The sequence below is a fragment of the Rousettus aegyptiacus genome, unplaced genomic scaffold (assembly GCF_014176215.1).
Source record: "Rousettus aegyptiacus isolate mRouAeg1 unplaced genomic scaffold, mRouAeg1.p scaffold_m13_p_8, whole genome shotgun sequence".
Lineage (NCBI taxonomy): Eukaryota > Metazoa > Chordata > Mammalia > Chiroptera > Pteropodidae > Rousettus > Rousettus aegyptiacus.
This window is the reverse complement of record NW_023416311.1, coordinates 73,957,534-73,979,266: the sequence shown is the minus strand read 5'-3', so window position 1 is coordinate 73,979,266 and position 21,733 is coordinate 73,957,534. Positions and strand designations below refer to the sequence as shown.

At 35.9% G+C, this 21,733-nt stretch overlaps 1 protein-coding gene across 15 annotated transcripts in view; it reads left to right on the top strand.

The window, feature by feature from the left end:
* MAST4 (microtubule associated serine/threonine kinase family member 4) overlaps positions 1-21,733 on the top strand; it is a 509,369-nt gene that overhangs the window by 383,401 nt on the left and 104,235 nt on the right. For all 15 annotated transcript variants that reach the window (XM_016158121.2, XM_016158120.2, XM_016158119.2 and 12 more), the window contains one exon: positions 18,110-18,198. In XM_016158121.2, the coding sequence (XP_016013607.2) occupies positions 18,110-18,198 (89 nt within the window). The remainder of the gene's footprint in view (positions 1-18,109; positions 18,199-21,733) is intronic.

Genomic DNA, 21,733 nt, shown 5'->3' with positions numbered 1-21,733 from the left:
GGTTCTCAATGAAAGAGGCCCTTCATGGCAGGTTACTTTCACACCAGACCACATTTCAAACAAGAGATTAGAGTGTAAGCCAGTTGGCCAGTGACTTAAGTATAAAATGTCTTATCTGGCTTTGTGCAGTATCTTCATTTAAAACAACTTACCTAAAAGGGTTATGTCTTTTGTTGTGGTGTCATCACAAGCCACACCTAGAGTATTTAGAACTGTTTCTTAGAGCTTATTCAGGTGTTTTCTGCTAAGCTGCTTTTATGTAAGGTGTTGAAAAGCATCATATCCTTTCTGAGTCCTGAACTCTTAGGTGATTTGAAATGCTCTCTGTCACCTCAAAAGCATGACGTTTCTTCAACCTTTATAAAAGTCTCAGGCAGGGAAATGGATGGGATCTGTGCCAAGTGATACTTGTGGGCATTTGGGTGAGGCGTGTGTGCAGAAGTATGTAACAATGATTCCCAAAACCACAAGTCCCCTCCATTGAGCCTGTTGTGCTAGATTCCTAACTTACATTTCCCCCCATTGATTCTGTAGCCAGAAATTCTATGGTGAGGACTGGGTGACCTTCCTGAAATCTCTGGCTACGTAGTAACAGATGGTTTGTTCCATATCACTAACCCCAATATTGGGAACTTTATGCTTTCTTAGCATGTGACAGTGTGATTCTACTCAGATTTGGTATTGCAGCTTCTACTTTGTAAGTTTCTGCAAATTGAATGTGAGACACTTTATGTTCCAATGCAGTATGGTAATCACCACTTGAATTTCAAATCAGTAATTAAAGCTCCGAAAGGAGTGAGTATATTTAACAATAAATGCTGAGAAAAGGTGATGTCTATAGAGTTCTTTATTATTTTAGAGTAGCTGGTGATGTCTAACACTATGAAAATAGTGTGCTTTGTGTAAATATTCTGAAAAGATGCTAGTCTTCATTTATGAGTGCACTCATGTAACTCAGGGGGTTAATTTATGAACACAGAAAGATTCCCTTGAAGGGCTGCTGGTTTAGAACGAATTCCTGGGATCACCTGTGTTCACTGTCAGACCTCTGCAGTGCCGGGGTTGCATGTGGAGCTTTTACTGGTATTTTAACTCAAGGAGGTCTTTTTCCTTTCACTTTGTTATTTGCCGAGTTGACCAAGCCTGCCAAAATCTAGCTGCGTCGTCCTCCGCACACCACCCCCACCCCCCATCATTAATAACTGTTAGAATTGCGCCTGGCTCAGCTTCGATTAGCACTACTGTGACTACACAACCAGAAGCCATTAGACTGTAGTTAAAAGGGGCATAGATGTGTCTTTCCATTAGCAAACTTGTATGGTCAACATTCTGTGCTTCGTTTGGTGTCATTTTTAAGATCAGATTCAGAGAAAGGACAGACTTTTGATAAAATAATAAAATGACATTTTTTGATGATTTCCTGAAAGAGACAGTTTGTGGTGTTCAGGGTCGCTCTGAGTGAGTTAGGGCTGTTCAAGCAAGAGAGATCTAGAGTATCATTTTTTCTACTGTATTTTTTCTTTCTGAATCATTTTATTATATGATTGACATCCAAATAATTGTACATATTTAATGTATACAACTTGGTGAGTTGGAGATAAGTATAGATCCTTGCAACCATATGCAACCATCATCACAATCTATGCCATTCTGTAACTGCTTAATGTAGCCTTTCTGATACTGTCATGTGGTATGGAAACCAGCAGTTGCTTCCCACTCATATAAATTGCTTATAGTCTAAGCCCACCTGCAATGATGAGGCCTGTTCTAAGCTGGTATGTGGTACTCCTGGATGCCTATAGTGGGCACGAACATCTACGACTGGCACTTGTCAATCAAGTCTAGCTCCCATTCTTAACTCTTTCCTGCTCACCTTTATCCCCCAGCCACATGCATATCCACCACGAGGCCTGTCATCTTCTACCTCTTGGAGCCCTGCGTTGGGAAGGAGTAGGCACAGATCCCGGTCACTCACAGTCAGATGCACAACTAGGCACTCTGCCTTCTCTCCATCCCCCAACCCAGTCTCAGGAAGGCTCACCTCAGCTTCTGACCTTCCCTTCCGTTCCCAGTAGGAGCACCACTCAGGCTGTTTTGTCCCTAGGGAAAGACCTGGGTAGAGCAGCTCGCCTTTGGGCTGCCTCATAACTTTGGCTTCCACTCCTGAAACCAGAGCCCACTCAATACCCTTTAAAGCCTAGGATCCCAGACGCTGAACACAAAGGCTTATTGGAATAGGGAAAGAAAACATCCTTTTTATTCTCCTCCAGTAGAAGAATACCACAAATCAGTATCTCAATAAATTGTCCTGTCACGGGATACATTTGTCATCACTCTCTACCTCCCTCCATTCCTTTTGGCTGTATCGTGGCTAGCAGTATTAAAAAAGGCATCTGCTTTTCTTTATAAAACACACATGTATTTTTCCAGACTAAGAGGTTATAGGATTCATGACTAAAATTTTTTGAAAACTAAAGCACAAACACGCACACATTTAGACATCCATCTTCACACCACTGAGAAGTAATCATTTATGTACACTTCCTTCCAATCCATTTTTTTTTTCATTGCACGTATTTTAAGTATGTTTGCTATCAGGCTCTGGACTCTGCATTTTTCATCTATGTCTTTGAAAGCATTTTTGGAATAATGTCCAATCTTGTGATTGCCGTATAGCTTATTTAACTATTTCACTCAGAGTTTTTAAGAGAACAAGACTAATAATTTGTTCTGCATCATCCTTTGTTCTCTGTCATCTCAGAAAAAGGTAAAAAATAAATAAATAAATAAATAAAGATGTGTGTATGAGGGGGATGGTAAGTTGGCTTGATTAGAAACAAACAAACAAAAAACTTCCAAAGAGAGAAGGCTCTTAATTCTAGGTGGTGATTGAGTGAGTTATCGTAAGAAAAGAGAAAAGTGAGTGGGCAAGCAGAGAGGTTTTGTTGCAATTTCCAGCTTGTCACTTCTTAAGGGGAAAGACAGTTTTCTGTCAGCCTCAGTCCTTTTGCCATTTTGGACCACCCTTTTGCCTTTAATTCTGGACTTTTTCTTCATTTGTTTTCAGGCTAGCTCGATTCAGGCAGAGCAAAGTCTTTATTATGGTGTAGATTTTAAAAACATATATTTCATTTAAAAACATAAAAAGCACGTTGGGGCTAGAATCGTCAAAAAATGAGCTATCCTAAGAAAAGTTGCAAACTCTTTTTATTCCTGAATCTTATCAATTTTTAAACAATATTTTAAAAAGATTAGAGAAGTAGTTTTTTTCCATTTCTATACAAATTGATTAACTTTTTCACATAGATGAGTTAGAGATTAATCTTGTTGAGGCAAAATCATATCTTGCAAGAGGAGGTAGAAAACTAATCAAAGTTCTTTCTCTAAGAGGAAGTTTTAACAGTTGAAAAATGGCTAATCTCTGAAGCAAAGCTGTGACAACGAGAGCCAGGAGGATTTGGAGGACAGAGTTATCATTTATAATTAATATACCATTAATTCTATGGTGCCAGACTCATGTATTTTTTTCCCAACTAGAATGCAAACATTAATTATTGGTTCTACTGGTATTTGCTGTAATATAATTTAAAAACTTATTTTATAAATGGAATTATATGTTTTAGTTGAGCAGTGTATTATGGACACATTTTTTAATCTTCCTGGAACCTCCCTCAATAATGTTATTCTCAAAAATAACATTATTCCTATGTTAAGAATCTTTACTTACTATAGTACTTGTTTGAGAAAATGTCTTAACCTGACTAAGATAGGAACAGTTTGCTTATCCGGATATGAAACCTTTCTTTAACAGGTGCATTTCTAATTTAGATGATTATATATTGATTTATTTCATTTTATTTTATTTTGCTCTTTAGTCTTTTATAAAAAGAATGACTGCCTAGTTTCTGTCAAACCTTGGATAAACAGATTTTTTTTTTTTGTTCTCTCAAATATACAATGTTGCCTAACTAAACAATAAAACTATTTAAAAACTCAGGGAAATGTCTCCCTCCCCAGATATCCTGATTGCAAACTCATAAGAACATCTCTCAGGTCCTGTACCAGACCTCCCTCTGCTTAGGGCAGAAACACTCTTTAAAAAATGTTGGGGGATTTCTGGTGGAGTAATAAAGCTACATATCAGAAACAAAAGTTGAATTAAAATAAGAACACCAAGTTGATGGTTGTATTGGTAGAGATAACTTTATCTTGTGAAACTGTTTATCACCAGGTGCTAGACTCCAGTTTATACAAAGGTGACATCACCTGTTGCTCAACTGCCACAGTGGTAACTCATCTGCTTCTTTTAAATTATTTTAGAATATTGAACCTTTCACATGCAAAAAAATATATAACTAAAGTGTTTGTGTGATTTCTTTTCCTAAATAAAATGAGAAGGAACTTTTGTCATTTGAAGAACATAGCATCAAATTTTTGGCGTACTGTCCATAAGGCAGATTAGCTACCAGCACAAAGTGTTTTTGCTGTTACTATATAATTGTGTGAGTTCAGAAACTTTGGTTCCCATGGTAATAAAGTCAGCACAGCTAATATCTGAAGACCCAGGAAGAAAATGCTCTTTGTTCTATAAGTGAGCCCTACAATTTTATGATTATACTGTGAATGAAAATATTATGTGACCACAAAGCCAAAAAAATGACTCACTTTTAGGGTCTATTTAGAAAATAATAAACAAAAGTAGCCAGTAGAGGATTTCACATTTATTTCTTTCAAAGTATCAATGATTTGTTTACAGTAAATTGAAGTATCCTAATTTTAGTCTTGAGATGTAATTTAATTTCCTATGGGTGAGTTAGTTACTCAGGATCTTTTTCAATATGGAAATTTTACACAGTAGAGTGCCATTTCTCTATACCATTGAATTTCTACTTAGAAATGTTTTCGTGTGAAGGTCAGGGATTCCATCACTTTAATAAACAGGAATCCAAGAACACAATGAGCAGGAACTCTCTGAGTCACTGCAGGGAATGTAGAATGCGTTTCGGTTGGATGCCTCGGTGAATAGGATGAAGAGGCGGAGTTGGTGTGTTGTTCTGGAGCTCAGGGTACTTACTAATAAGGGCCAAACCCCAGGCAAGGGACAAATGAGGTCACCTCTTTAAACGCCTATGAGAAATAGGTGGCCATGCCCATAAGTGACAGGCAGTGATTTGAGGGGAGTGAAGCCAGCATTAAACTTTTCCTAGGTAGCTGATGCTTTCAAGGCACTCTGACTTGTCTGAACTCCTGCTATAATTTATTATAATTCACACAATTTTGTGAAACCTTTTTCTAAATACAGACACATTCTCGTATATGTTCTCTTAGAGTCTGGAAGGTCTTTGGGGAGCAAGAAAGGGAGAAGATGCCAGAATAAAGGAATGACATATCGAAAGAATAATGTGCAACAGAAGTGTCCAAGATTTGGAGTCACAAGTTTATAGAAGTTGTAAATATGTAGATTTTATAATGTTGAGTTTATTTTATTTTGAGATCTATCATTTGTAAATACTTTACTTTAAAAAAAAAAAGCCGTCTCAATTGTACAGTCAATATAGCTTATTATACACTTTAGATCACCTGCTAGCCAAATTCTCTTCCTAATGCATTTTATGGTGTAGGCCATTAATTTTTTTCACCAAAGCCATTGCATACAACGATGTTTCACATTACAGATTTGAGCCCTTTGTTCTCGAATATTTAAAAAAGACTCAGATATCTAGAAAAAGAAAAGCAAAAAAGCCTTAAAGAGTCTATTATATAGAAATTTGGGGTTACTTTTGAGATCTATTAATAAGAAGTGAAACAAAAAAAATCTGAACTTCTTAAATCAGGCACTTTATAAACACAATTCTCTTCACTTGTTATGTCTCACTAGACCACCTGGTTTGGGCAGGGATAAGAAGTGCCTCCTTGCCATGGATAACCCATGTGTTGGGTCATCTGCCTTTGGGTCCTTGAGAAAATATTGTGGAGAAAAGAATATCTAAATCATGACATCTCACCTGTCTGTCCACCATATGCCCAAAAATGGCGTAGACAAGTATATTCCAGGACAAAAAGCCTGCCCCATTCACTGACATTGAGATGTCTGTTCATCAAGGTCTGGCTTACTACCTCCAGAAAAACCTCACAATCTGGGATGAAGCTTGATAACTTGACCCACCTCCTCCACCTGACCATCAGGCTACAGGCTCAAAAATCTGATTTGGTGAATATCCCCAAAGCAGTTCCATCTCCTAGGCATGGATCCATAGTTACAAAGCTCACTGTAACTTCGAATGCTGAGATTAATTTACAAGAATAAATATTAATATTATTGGCTTACGCCCCTTAAAATTCTTCTCAACTTTATAAACATTTTTTTTTTTTTAAATGGTTCAAAGCACAGGCTCTGAAGACAGACTACCTGGGTTTGGATTCCAATTCTACCACTTACTAGCTATGTAATCTTAGACAATTTTCTGAATTTTTCAGTTCTTCAGTTTTCGCATCTTATTGTTAAATTCTTTCTATAACTGTGTTAATATTTACATTTACTGTCAAGCCTTGCTGCCTTAGAACCAGCCTCTGTAACTCTCACATAATTTATTGTATTGATTTTAGAAGTTAATTCTGTGAGAAATGTTAAGCTTCTTGTTCCAAAATCCTTGAGGGAAAGCTTTAGTGTAACATTTTAAGTTAAATATAATTTTAATTTAAATTTAATATGAAAATATAAATGCATGAAAGAATGTATGCAAGAGAGAAAGACCAAAATGTTTTGTTTTGACAGCTAATATTCATGAAGCACTTACAGTATGCCAGGCACTTTACATACATTATCTTATTTAATCTCTATATAGCCCCTTGAGGGAGTTAATATTCTTATCTCCATTCTACAGATCAGTAAGTTGAGGCTTCAGGGGGTTAAAATTTGAAATCAGATCTACCAATGGCATTTTATAAGTGTACTATAATCCTAATAAAAATAGCCAATTTATAAAATCTAAAACAGAATTATCTCTTCCTTTGTGGAATAGAATTATTATATGTTCACATAAGTAGTTAAATGTATCTCTATATCTAATTCATATTTCTAACTTTGAATGTGCCCTGGTTGTGGGAGCCACACAACCTTCCTTCTTAGGCCCTGTTTGCCACTAGTTGGTGCTGCCTTGGCAGTCAACTGCGTCTTCCAGAGCTAAAATTCACTTACTCAGCTCTCAGATGACAAGAGCAAGGGAGTATTCATTACCCAGACTGAATAATGAGCAACTTAAAGGCCAGCATTTTCTGGTATTTCCCCAGCCCAACTGTCTTTAGCAACAGAATTAGTTCCTTGTGGCCAATTTCATCATTGCAAAATGAGAGACAACTAAGAAAACATCAGTGGATGCAAATGAGAAAAAGAAAAGACATCTGTCAAGTTAATTAAGGGAAACATTCCTTTGACCTCTTTTTTTTTTTTTTTCCTGTGCTTTCCGCCAAGGTGAGCTGTTCTTCCCGACTCAGAGGGCTGCATCTCTTTTATGTTGGAAACAAATAGTAGAGGGTGGACTAACTGCTTAAGTATGGGGTGAACACACAACTAATTTTAATATCCATTTGGCAGTTTTCCTGTTGTTTCTCCGTTTAGGAAACATTTTCTTCTACTTCTGCCCATTATCACAGCTTCGGCATTCATGTCATTAACAGAATGTCATTTTGCAAGATACTGAATTAGGCACAGCTAGCAACAAAACATACCGAACAGAAAGATAATGGCTTCTTGCCACTTAACTTTTCCTCCCAGAAAAGAACGGAGTGGAGCGCCGATGTCGGCTTCACATGTGTCTGTGTTTGTGTTCCGACTGTGGAGGCACATGGAATCAGGGACAGTTCACTTGTGGGCAAAGTGTGATGCCAAACTGCTGTAAATGCAAAATGCTTTAGAGCTGGAAGGGTGTAAACAGTCATGCTGTTCATTCCGGGCTTGACATAAATTTCTGTTGCGTTCATGAAAGGAGATCCGGTGATACGGAAGTGAACTCCCCTCCCTTTTGTGGGTCAGAAAGGAGAGGCTCCAGATTACCTTGAGCCAGAAAGAAGGAGCAGAGCTTTTGATTTTTATGGGCATTGGTTTATATAGTTGAATTACCCTTCTAGACTAAAATATATCCATTAAATTAAATGTTCCTAGGTATGGCAAGTTAAACCGAGATTTAATTTCTGTGTAGAGAAGCCTGGAATGGGTAAAACAGGATTCTATCAGTTCAGCTGTTTTATATATATTCAAATAAGATTGAGATATAAGAGAATCTTTCAATCCAGTTTTATAAAACTGTTGACCATTTCTTAAAAGCAATAAAAGTAGGAGATAGTAGGTATAGGGGAAAGGAGTTAATAGTAACTTTTTTTTAAGGTATTTCCAAAAAGACAGATCGGAACATTAGACTTAACGCAATGAAGACAGGTTTTTAAAGATTTATTACTGGCCAGCTAAGAATAATTCAATGTTAGTAAGTTAAACTGATTAAAAATAATTTTTATATTTGGACATTGAACTTGGTTTTTTGCTACTTAGAAAAAAAATGTATCTAGTTCTGACTTTTATTCATAATGAATATGAAACCCGGAAGTTTAAAAAAAATCTGTTTAAGTCACATACATTCCTCCCAACACACACACACACACACACACACACACACACACACACACGTGCGCATGCGCTTATAAAGTGGAGGTTTAGAAAAATATTAGTTTGTATCTTGCTTATTTTTCCTTAGCTCCTCAACATGTCTGTAGACTTATCTTTGGTTCCTCAACCCAACTGCCCTGAGAACAACCTAAGGCTTGGGTGTCAGTGTCATAGGTATTTGACCCTGACTCTTTTCCCAGCATTAAAATTAGGGCCATCACATTCACCCCTTCACCAGCTGTCTTCATTGCGACTTCGATAGCCCAGTCAAGGCTTGGGTAGGCCCAGCCAGGACAGATCAGACTATAGTCTTGAAAGACCACGCAGTGCTTTGACCAGATCAGCCCTTAGAGCAGTTTCCCAAAATACAGCACATGCCCTTCAACTCTTAGGTCAGAATTCATTACCATGGCTTCCCAGCATTCTCTTCACACCCTTTTCCCAAGCAGAGATATGTGTACTTCATGTAAGGTTTGAACAGTTGTGCTCTGCCTAAGTAATCATAAGTCCAAAAGACATCTTACCATTGACCTTCCCAGCCTTTAAGTGTCCTCATTCAAATAGAAGAGCTACCTTGATATTTTAGGATTCCTGTGGGGGTATACAGACTTAGTACCTCCTGTGATTCGTAATGCAGATAAATTGCACCCCACAATTCACAGGTATCGAGACTCTTCTCACTTTAATTACTTTTAACTTCTTACATTTTCAGTGGTTGAATTTACTGTGTTACTATTAATCTCATTTCATTAGCAACTCCTACTTGACTTTGGCCATTCTGTTATGCCCTTCTTTTAATTCTACCAATTACCTCGCTGTGATTTTATTCAGTATGACATGTATATAGGTTTTCCTAGTACGATATTTCACATTGTGTATCCAGTATGTATTTTTTAGTTATGCATGGCCTTGATCAATCTAGAAGTATTAGGCTATGTTATATTACCATCTTGAATCAATTTAGTCTTGTAAATTAGACTATGTTTGTCTTCCAAGTTAACTTCCTAGAGGCAGGAAGTGTATTTAGTGAGTCATGTAAAAATATGTACTGACTATTCAAATCATTTTTATTTTTTAAATTTTTCTGGGTTTCCAGAGAGTCACTATTATATAAAGTATTATCTTTGCCCTCAGGAGATTTATCCCCGCTCCTACATTATAATCTCTCTATAGAATTCTCAGTTATGTTTACTGAATGAATGAGTTACCACAGAGTGGATGCTCTGCTTGCCAGGATCACTGTCTCATGCTAACATGTGACATCAGAGCTCACTATGTCAACCACAGAGAAATAGCTGTGTTGGTATGTCTCACTTTGAAATAGCCACAAAATAGAGTAACTAAGAAGAAATAGCTTTAAAAAATATTTTTGTGTTAGATCACTGAGATTAAGGCCTTATTTAGGGAAGACTCATGCAGTGGAAGGACAATTTGCCATGTATAGTATATACTATACAATTCTAGTGCTTATTTTTTATCAAAATATGTTGCAAAGTGTTTTATCTTACACTTTAGATGGCAACACATTTTTGTTTGTACCCCTCTTCCAGATTCTGCTGTAGGATACAGTTTTCTGTGACTTAGTCTTCTCTTTTCTTTCATTACTGTAAACACTGAAAACACTGAAAATGTTTCCTTCATTTTCTTATCTCCCATAGTACTTTGTACATAGACATTCCATAAATATTTGTTACATCGAGTGGTGTTTTGCTAATATCTGTATGTTCAGCCATCTCTTCCTCTATGAAGACAGAGAATTGGGCCATACCTCATTACAGGCTTATCTTAATAAATTAGATATATTCCCAAGAAATACTATATGCGGTAATATATACGTATTTTTTTCCTATTGATTTTTTCTCACAGTTTTTGAAAGTTCGGAGACCTATCCCTGTCTCTGGGCATATAATAAGCCTAATTTTTTTTTTTTTGCTCATAGGTGAAAATAGTATGAGCAACCATTCATTTCTATTGCAATTAATGCCTTTAAAAGTTTTTCTACTAATAAAAAAGTTAAGTTCGATTATCAAGCTAATAATATCAACAATAAGCATTCGTAATTACTTCTCCTGGGTAACTATGAACCAGGTCATTACACTGATGCAAATATGCAAAGGCCTGAAGCACTCGAGCTTGGTAGTCACCACTTAGTATTAGCCCTTGCTGTTTCTCCAGTTTCCTGGAAGCTGGGCAGAAGAGCACAGACTGGTTTAATGCTTGCACTGAATGATGTTGGGGCTTTTTTTTTTTTCTTTTTGGCATGAATTAATTTATAAATAAAATATTTTAAAGTGGAATCACAGGAGATGAGTGTGACTAGAGATGCACATTAACAACTTCCTCACTAATCTCCCTACATCCTCCTTGGGTTATTTCACCCTAGCAGCCAGCATGATTCTCTTAAAACAAAGTCAGAGTATATTCAAAACCTTCCAAAAACTTCCCTTTTCACCTAGAGTCGATGCTCACACCTTCATCCTCTGGTCTTATTCAAATATCACCTCTCCAGTTAGGCCTTTCCTGACCACCTATTTCAAATTGTGAATTCCCACATCTGCACTCCCTGTCGTACTTTTTGCATTATTTTTCTCCCTCGCTCTCTCTCACACTATAAATGCCATCACCATCCCCTATACTATAAAATGTACTAATTTATTGTGTTGATTTCCTGCGTCCTCCTCCAGAACGTAAGCCCCTTAAGGGCATCAGGAATTTTGTTTGTTTAGAATAGTTTCTAGCATATATTAGGTACTCAAAAAGTAATTCGTTGAGTGAATTAATAAAGCAAGGATGGGCTATAGGAAAGATGCCAGTAGTGCCTTGACTTCACATAAGTAACAATGTTACAGAAACAGAAATATTTTTGGTTTGTACTCCGTTACCTTCTAAAGAGAACTCTTGTTTATTCAGCCAGCTACCAGATTTGGCCTTGTTGTGCTGTTCAGGAAAAAAGAGTAGAACTGTGGAATTGAAGCAGCCCAGAAAAAGCGTAGATTGATTTACATAAAAAAGACAAAAAGTAATTTCTGAAAGAAGACAATAGTATGAAGACAGAGTGAAAGTATGGGCAAGGCAGTCTCTGAAAAAATGAACAGAATTTGTGGCTCACAGTGTCCAAAAAAGATTTTAAGGAAGATTTGCTTTATCTTGCATAACACGGTTTTTCTTTTAAATACAGCCTCGGAGATATTTTTCAATGCTTTTGCTGTCGTATTTGCAAATTCATAGAGGCTTAGATATTTCATATTGCAAAAGAAAAAAAGTCCATTATATATAATTCTGGTACATTTAAGAATCCTAAAATTTGCTTCAAGTGAATAATCTAAAAAAAGGAATAAATTAGACCCTTATTTACGTTGCCATGGTTAATGTTGAATGAAGAGAAGTTACAAAATATCTACAATGTACAGTGTGTGCTAAACTGTAATTTATACAAACGTCAGGAACATGACTGTCATAGAAATGTAAAATGAATACATGTCACAGATTTAATTTAATTTATTAATTAATGAAGGCAGCAGTAATATATTAAAACAAGTTCAAAGGCAGTATTTAAAGCCAGATGCACAGACACACGTGCACACATATTCATATTTTTCCAATCAGGGAATGATGAAACTGATTCATATCTTGTAAGATGGTGATATTAAATGTTTGGGGTCATCTTTTCATGGAGTAGCTATCAGTTATATCTGTACAATACAAAATTAATTTCCATTATTTTGGACAAGAATCATTTGTATTGCTACCAGTTCGTACAACTTCTACCCCTACAGAGTTTTTTAATAGCCTAGTCAATAGAAAAACAATGAAAATTACACATCCTTATAGACCCAGATAATCCCCGAGGGTCCACTATATAGCATAAGCCACTGAAAGGAAAGTCATTCATCTTTTGCTCAATTCTGAGTTTGTCAGTTTTTCCCAATATGTGATACCAAGTCGAAAGTATGAATACATACAAAAATGTTGTTCATGGGTATACATGTGTGTACACTAAAGTACTCAAAATGCATGGGAAAGCTACAAGCCACAATTCTTTTAATATTTCATGGTTGGGAAGTGGAAATGATTATTGGTTTGGCAAAGGGTACATTTCTTCCTATCTCATATAAATAAAAGATTGGGAACAAATATGACAAAATGATTAGTTGGCCATTACAGGAGGTGGGAATTATTGGACTATTTTTCTATACTTTTTATATTTTAAAAATTTCTAGAACCACCCCCTCTATGCACCCCCCCTCAAAAAAAAAAAAGTAAAAGCTTTACTATTTCTTTAACCTGCTCCAACCCCTTCATTGTAAAGATAAACAGTAGCCTGTCTGGTTTATAACACGTATTAAGCAATAACACATTGGCTAGACATTTTCTGTCTCCTGGTCTTACCCAGTTTCCTTTACTTCAGCCTTCCTCTTTGTTTAAGGAATATTTGAATTTCAGATTCTATTAAGGTGTCAGGAACTAGTTAGTGATGTTTATATCCAGTAAAGCTTCGGTCTATAATTGGTCTCCTGTGCAAATTTATCAAATTTTTCATTAAGATGAAGTAATAATTTATAACCTAGCTTTTCAGAATTACTGGGGCTTTTCTTATGCAATGCATTGTGTGATCACAGCTCCTCAGTTGTGGTCGGTCATATGTTACACTGAGTGTTGACCTTATAAGTCAGCTGTGAATGTTAGAAATTACTGCCTGTTGGGATTTTCCCTCTTTGGCTTGCCTTGCCATGATCAGACATGATCAGTATTCATGTCTCAAAATGAATGTAATTTAAAATTAAGCTGGATTTCAGCTATTCAGAACAGCAGCGAAAGGCCACAGCCTGATGGGCCTCACAGCTTTTACAGCCCTGGAAGGGGATAATTAGCAGGTTTTTCTGCCAGGAGAGATGTGACAGATCCAGATGTGAAACGTTTACAGGTCCTGCCAAGCCCTTCATATGGAGTTTGAGCATAAGGCCAACCTAGGCAGAAATAGAATATGGGCACTTTGGACCAAAAATACATTCACCACACTCCCCTCCTCTCCTTCAGCTTAGCAGGCCATGTTCCTCTTTGTGTTTCACACTGAGTCGGGCCTGACTTAGATGATGAATTCATGATTTATCTCTTTATCTTCCTAGCAAATGAAAGGTGCTGTTGGCAGTAATTAGGAGATTGAGAAGCTCCGTGTGAAACTGCTTTGGTGAATGGGAACAGTGAACTCAGGGAGCAGGAGTGGTGCCCCGTTCAACCCTCATTTCACTTGCCTGAGCCAAAAAACTATGCAGACGAATAAAACATGTCCTTCTGGTGGCCTCATATCACTCTAAAGCATTTCCACCCAAGTGCTCATCCAACTGTGCCCGTTCAGCTGTAATGTTCTTAGTCAGAGTGTTCTGTCCCTGCCTGCCTTCCCTGCAGCTCACAGGGGCGAGCCAGTCCTACTCACTCAAAAGGACTGTCATTGTCTTTCCACCTTTCCATTCTTCTCAGATCCCAGGTCCATAGTCAATAGTATTTATCACACTGTATGTGTGCATGTGTGCGTGCGTGTGTGTGTGTGTGTGTGTGTGTGTGTGTGTTGTCTGTTGGTGGATCTTTCCAGGGAAGAACCAAAGAACTGAGGTAAAAAGAAATGCTAACTGGCACCATTAGCCTCTGTCCTAAACCATTGTTTACCTTTGTCCTTGTCTCAAGTTGCACATGGCTGTCTAATCAGGTGAAATTAGATTTTGCAAGTAAAGACTCTAACTGTGCCATTGTGCTAACTGTGCCATTGTGCCACCTTCCAAATTGAGAGAACACATTGAGCCTGTTATCCACCGGCAGAGTAGGTGTCTCCATGTGTTGCTTCAGCCGGAGATGGAGGAGGAGGAGGCGCCTCATGGGAAGTGGATATTCCTGTGTTTGGCTTTCAGATGGAGCCGAACTGGGTGAAAGGCTTTCTTTCTTCCTAAAGAGTGAAGCAGAAAGAATGCATTTGGGGCTGAGTAGCTGAAACTTGAGTTCATAACTGTCCTTTGGTTTCATTTTGGAATTATAAACTTTTTTTTCCTAAGGCTGAAAATGGGATAACTCTACAAGCTCACATGCCTAGATGAGAATACATTTTAAACAAGTTAAGAGATTTCTGCTAGAATAGATGTCATTTTCCTGTTTTATCTGATAGGACATTACCTGTTTTTACATTGGGTGACACTGCCTGAGGAAAAACAAGACTGAATTGACTTAGGCTGGTGGAAAGAAAGAGACCTTGATTTGGCCTGAGGTGTGATGTTTCCACTATTTTATCACTTTATGGATCAAATAAGTATGTTGTGGTCACCATCACCTGAGGAGCTGCATCATACATGGAAGCCAAAGTCTTCTCCTTTCATTAGCAGAAAAGAGTTTTATATCTGGATGAATAAATAATGACAACAGAGGTCAGCTCAGCATTTTGCACTAGTGTCATTATTAATGTGGGCAGTGCCAGGTGCTGAGGCAATCTAGCTAGTACATACTCATAGGTCCTGTCCACTCAGTTTTCTTTCTGTGGTGTTAAATGTAGATTTTTAATTCATTTGCTAGAAATCAGGTACCTAGAACAATACAGTTAGGTGACTCTCAAGAGTCAGATGCAGATAGCATTGAGATTGAATGGCTGCCCCTTCCCACTGAACCTTGGAAAGTTATTGACAGAATATCTTAGTAGGGTCTTGGGGTTTTACAGATATTTATATATCAAGATATAGGTATTTTGAGGTTAAATACAGTATAAAATGCCCCTTTACCCTTAAGAAGGTTACCAATAAATAAATTCATTTGTTAATCTGACACCATAGTTCCTGGGTGTAGAAATTTATTTTGTGTACACATAGACACCTCTGTCTTTACCTGTATTTTATAGCCTGGTTTTGCCAAATCGAGGAACATTTTATGTTTAAAATCTTCCTGTTTGATTGTTGAGAGATTCAAGAAAGTTCCAAGCCTGTTATAATTTTAATACTGTTTCTAGCTTCATGCCGAAGATTCATATAGAAAGGTTAGAGAGAACACTTGCAACTCTAATTATTCATAATATTTTTCAATAACCTTAAACTGATTATTTAAGGTTCTGGGTAACGTAATACCAGTACATTAAATATGGTAAACTATTCCAATTCTGAAGCAATTTGCTTTTAAGTTCTTTTAACTTGTTCAGGTATTCATAGATGAAGAATCCTGTTTTTTTTTTTCCCACTCTAAATTGCATTCATAATCATTTATATGTAAAAATTACAAATCTTTATCAGGAGAAGACAAACACAGGATGAATGTAATATATACTTTTTAAAATATTTTCATATTTTGTATTTTTATATTGACTAAACAAATATATTCCATTCTCATTTTATTTAGATATTTCTTTTTGAGATTTTTTAATCATATTTTAGAAATCAATATTTTTTTAACTTTTATGGTAGATTTTTAAATAATTGATCAAATTGTCAGAATTTTTTGTTTGTGTTTTTCTTTGTTATGAATCTAAATTGTTAGCTATTTATTTCGCTTGTTATGGTAGTGTAATAGTCATTCTATGTCTCATGAAAATTCAGTTTTTAAAAATTTTCTTTAGAAATAGTTTCTAAATTTTAGCTCTAAGTCAGCATATTTCACTGATATTTAAGATATTTATCACATTATTGTTTCTATTGATTCATATGCCTTATTTGATTTGCATATATAAACATTAATAACTGAATATCAAGAGAAACATTTTAAAGATTTAGATTAAATACTAAATATAAAAAAATACAAATAGCCATTTTTGTGACAATTAACCTATGTTTCAGTTAATCTACTCATACTAACAAATAACTTTGCTAAGATTTCCAGGATATAAATCTGTAATTTTAATTTCTTTTAGTAGCATCAGCAAGTTGATATATTTAAAATATTTGTATTGAATAAAAGGAGACATTAATTTGAATTAACACTAAATATGTTATACAGTTTCTTTTTAAAACAATCATACTATCTGATTTAATGATTATTAATTTAATAGATTGAATACAGTTCTTGATAGATGAGTTGATAATATCACAATCAACCTTCATAATTAAATATCAAGGGTCTATTTTTATTCAACAACTTTTTTAAGGCTGAGTAAACATGATCTTAATTAAACTCACAGATAATGTTAGGAGATGTTGATTACTCCAGTAAGGAAAATAAAATGATGCAGCCTGTCCCTAAGGAATTGTAAGTATGAAAATGTTGACAAATGACAATAGCAGCAAACATCTAAAAGAGAGGATTGGTTTCCAAGTCAAAATTGCTAAAAGAAATTGGGTTTGGTTTTGAAATGTATTATTTGCATATTTAGAAATGTTCTTTTCAAATATTTGACACAAACTTTCAAATACATCCACTGTACCTAATTTAGAAGTCAGGGGAAAATTCTTGTTTCAAGAACTTGCTCTGACAGAGGTATATTCTGAATTAAGAAGACATTCTAATAAACTTTTAATGGTGGTAGAGAGCAGGCAGCCCAAGTATAGGAGGATGAGGGCCCTAAACCTTATTATAAGTGAATTCAATGCGGTAACCTGGTGGTTTTTATTATTCTTTCTAACATATACTGATAATAGAGAATGAAGTGCCAATCTGTACTGAAGAAAAGCAATGAAAATAATATCTACTTCACCATCAATCAGTTTTGAGTTTGTCTTATTCTTTGAGGCTTGTGAAAGTTACTTTGGAATCAAATTAGCCATTTTATAATTTTCTACTAGGAAAAACAGGAAAAAAGAGTTGCCTTGTGCCTATATGTAGTAATTTATTTCTACTCACTGAGTACCAGGATAAAAACAGTAGGCAGTGCGCCTATGAAAAAAGATCTTCACCGTTATTTTCATAATTGGAATCTGTTTTTATGATTCCAAAATATTTACCTTAATAAGGAATTTGGATGCAGTATACAAAATGAAAAATGAATGAGTAGTGAAATACATTTATCTTAGGCATCGGCTGTTCTATTGACAAGAGGCACAAATATGAAATTTGTCTAAATAATTAGATTTTTAATTAGTGCATCATTGTAAGATTAATGTCATTGCGCTTCATTGCATGTAATTTTGTATTAGAAATTTCATGTCAACAAAGATGCTACCTGTGGTTTGCTGATTTGAATCCGTAATTTATCACTTGTGTGTATGGCATGTCACGTATTGGTAGTCAAGAGCTGAAAAAGGCATTTGATTATAACTTCACTGGTGGGGAGGAATATTGATGGTGTTATACTATATGAACACATTATATTTCCTAATATTTAAGAGGCAGCCATCCCTCAAATATTAGTGAACGCATATCAACTTGCAAACATTTGGCAATATTACGAGCAGATAGGTTGTTCAACCTCTAGGTTATGCTTTTGTTGAACATACCCTAACATTGTTAATGCTGTATTCTTTTTTAAAAACTTTGTTTTCTTTCCTTTGACAGTTGCAGAACAAGCAACCGGAAGAGCTTGATAGGCAATGGGCAGTCACCAGCATTGCCTCGACCGCACTCACCTCTCTCAGCTCATGCAGGTATTTACCCTTTCTTGAGTTTCGTTTTACTTCTTTTTGCTAGTTTTGGAAATAAGCCAGGCATTTTGAAATTCAGGCGTGTCTTTACATCTTGTTATCTTGGTTTTCCTGTTGTTCTATTGCTGGAATTTTCTTTCTTTTCTTTTTTCTTTTTTTTTTTCTTTTTTTTTTTTTTTGGTAAGTTAGCCTAAACCTTATCTTCGTTTTCAGTGTTTGGACATTAAAATCAAGAATTTCTTTTAATATGGGGTCCTTTTTCAATTATTCCTTTCTCCATTTCTATATTTGTGGAAAATGCAAAACATGTTTCCATTTTAGGATTATCTTTGGGAACTGCAGACATGTTGGTTCACATGGAGAGGATTAGTGTTAAGAACTGTAGGGGAGGAAAAACATCTTTCCTCTGTCCTTCTAAATTCTCCACTGGGAACCCAATAGCCAGACACAGATTAACAAGAAAAAAAAGCATACAGATTTATTTAGTATAAGCTTTACGTGACACGGGAGCCTTCATAAGGTGATGAAGATCCAAAGAAATGGTTAAACTTTAGTGTTTTTATGGCAGGTTTGATTAAGCATGGAAAACTGTACAAATATATTATAGGACAAAGGTGAGCTAATTCTAGTAAACTGGGGGAAACTTGTTCGTTCAGATTCCTCTGTGTGCCTTGTCTTTAGAGATAAGGATGCTTCTTTCCTCCAGGTACAGGAAGAGCACCTCTCACATGAGTGTTTTATGACCTGCTTTAGGGGAAGGTCAGAAAGTTCTTCCTGCCCATACTGTTTATCACATTCCTTCAGCTTAAAATAGTCAATATACCAAGATAATGTACTTTGAGTTCGCATGTCCTATACTTCATCAGAACTATTCAGCATTTTTTCTCCCTAAAGTTGAACTTAACCTATTACATGTTTTAGCTAGTACAAGCAATGCTTCTCTGAGCAGTCTCAAACATGTCTTCCTTGTATGTGTGCACAAGTGTATCTAAAATTTTACCTGTTAGTAGCATATATAATTATCTATTTTTTTTAATAATCATTGCAGGGATAATAAAGATTCAAGAGATGAGGTCTGTGGCTTCAAGTACTAATTTTAAAGAAAGTAAAGCCATATTATAAAAACTCTAAAATGAAGACCACTTTATATGTGTTGTGTGTGTGCATGTGTGTGTTTTAATGGTCTATCCAAGATGGCGCAAAGAAGAGAAGGTTTAATTCCAATCAGGAAAGTCTGAGAGAGTTTGAGGAAGCTACTTTCTCAAGATGAGCAAGACTTCGATATGTAGCAATGGGGTGAGAGAAAGAAAATCCCCAGTGTCTGGCTAGAGTGCAGGATGTGTATGCTTGATTGTAAGAGAACATAAATGTGGAAAGAAATGAAAGTCAGAGAATAGAAGGTATTTTGATTTTAAGTGCTTTTCAAGGATTTTGAGAAGGATATGTGTTTTAGAAAGATACCTTCAGGATTGCAAAGGATGATGACTTGAAAGGATGAGCCATTTAGCTCTATCTCTATTGTACTATTGTGAAAACCTTAACTTAATGCTGATGGCTTTCAGATGATGTTGATTTCATATTTGCAAGTAGGGCTGTGACTCCCCCCTTTTGCTCAGGGGGCTGTATGATATTATTGCATGACCACTAACATCTAGAAATGCTGCTCCCAGGGAAAATTTGAGAAACTCTTGCCCATATACATTAGAAGACATATTCTAGTCTGCTCATAGCAGCCTTGTGCTTAGTAGCTAAGCAGTTGAAGCAACCTAATTATCTATCAATGGGGAAATGGGGAAATGAATTGCAGCATAGTCATTCACAAAGCACTGCACACATAAAAGAAAAAGAACTAGCACTGCACGTAACTGCAAAGGTGAAACTCAAAGATAGTATTGGGCAACAAAAGCAAGTTGCAACAGAATATTATTTAAAACTGTCATGTAATGTTAACATGGTGTTACGTACAATATTTTGTTTAGAGAAAAACACACATCACATAAATATGTATGATATATATGTGTACATTTAATTTATAGTAAGAGTAAGGAAAGCATGGTAATTCGAAGGATGAATTTCGTGATAGTAGTTATCTAAGAAGGTGTGGGGGATATAATTGAAGAGAAGGATAAGCACTTGGTAATGCTGTATTTCCAAAGTTGCACGATATATACATAATGATTTATATTATTGCCATTTATACTTTGGAGATTTACATTATATCATTGTCATAATAGTAAAACCTGACAGAGGGTCAAGCAAGGCCAAATACATTACTGAGAACTGGAATTACATCTTTTTTTTCTTCTTTACTCTCCTCCAGCACAGTGCCTGGCATTATATACTAGGTGCTAAGTGAATGATGAATTCTACTGCTTAGATAAAATTCAATAATGATTTAAAAAATTAATTCTACTCCTCTTTATTGTGTTCTGTAGTAATTGCACCACACTTTATGTGGTTGTTGATTAGTCTCTTATTGCTGTGATTTTCTTCAGTTCTCATACTGATATTAGAGGAAATGTGGTTAAGACTTTAATGATCCTTTTAATTATTTTTCTTTTCTCTACATAGACTTAGCTTGAGTTCTTTTCCCTTTAAACAGAATGTTAGCATTTAATCAGAGGATCGGGCAGAGAGGAGCCTGTCTTTCAGGTTCTGAGAGTATTTTTCCTTATGTTAAGGAGCCAACAGGTTGTTATTCACTCAGAAGCTGTAGAAATCTGTCAGACTTTTCTGTGAGAGATGGCATTTATCACAGTCTGGTAGTTTCCTTTTTTCTGTATAAAAAAGAAGAAAATATAGGACCCATCCTCATTTCTCAATCATGTGAAATGCCTCCTCACTCACCATGCCTCCTACCTGTTCCTTCCTATTCTACCTTCTCTCTCATGTCTTTGATACACAGAGTGCCAGATGAGGGTTCTTAGATGTCTCTAGGAAAAACAGAGAAAGAAAAACTGCCATTTCTCCATGATTATTGACCCAAAAGATAAGGTTATACTTTCTATTTTTCTTAGGTAAGGATGTTGTGAGTCAGGCCACTCATCACTGACATGTGAATTTATACCCATCAAATGAATCAATAGAGATAAGGACATTATTTGTGTAGATGTGTCACCAGTGCTCTAAGGAAGAAGGCATACTGACATAGTGTTCTGGAGCTTATCTTCACAAACAAAGGAGTGTTTGTTGAGAGTCAGGGATTCCTAAAAGAACAGTGAACAGGACAGTCCCAGTAAGAAAAGAAAGGTATAGTTTCACAGGCTTCTAGTTCCAAGAAGATTCTAAACATAAAAGATAATCCAGAAGCCCCAAAGGAAAGACTCGTACTTCTTTCTTAAAATCAAAATTTCCGTGTAATAAACAAAATTAAAGAAAACAAACAGTGAAAAATATTTTTGTGCTTATAACTAAAAAATATCTGATTGCTTTAATATGCAAAGAACTTGTGTAAATTGATGTGAAAATTGGTGAATGCTCCAGGAAAAAAAAAAAAGGCAAAAAATGTAAAGGGCATGTAACTGAAAAAAATTAAAAT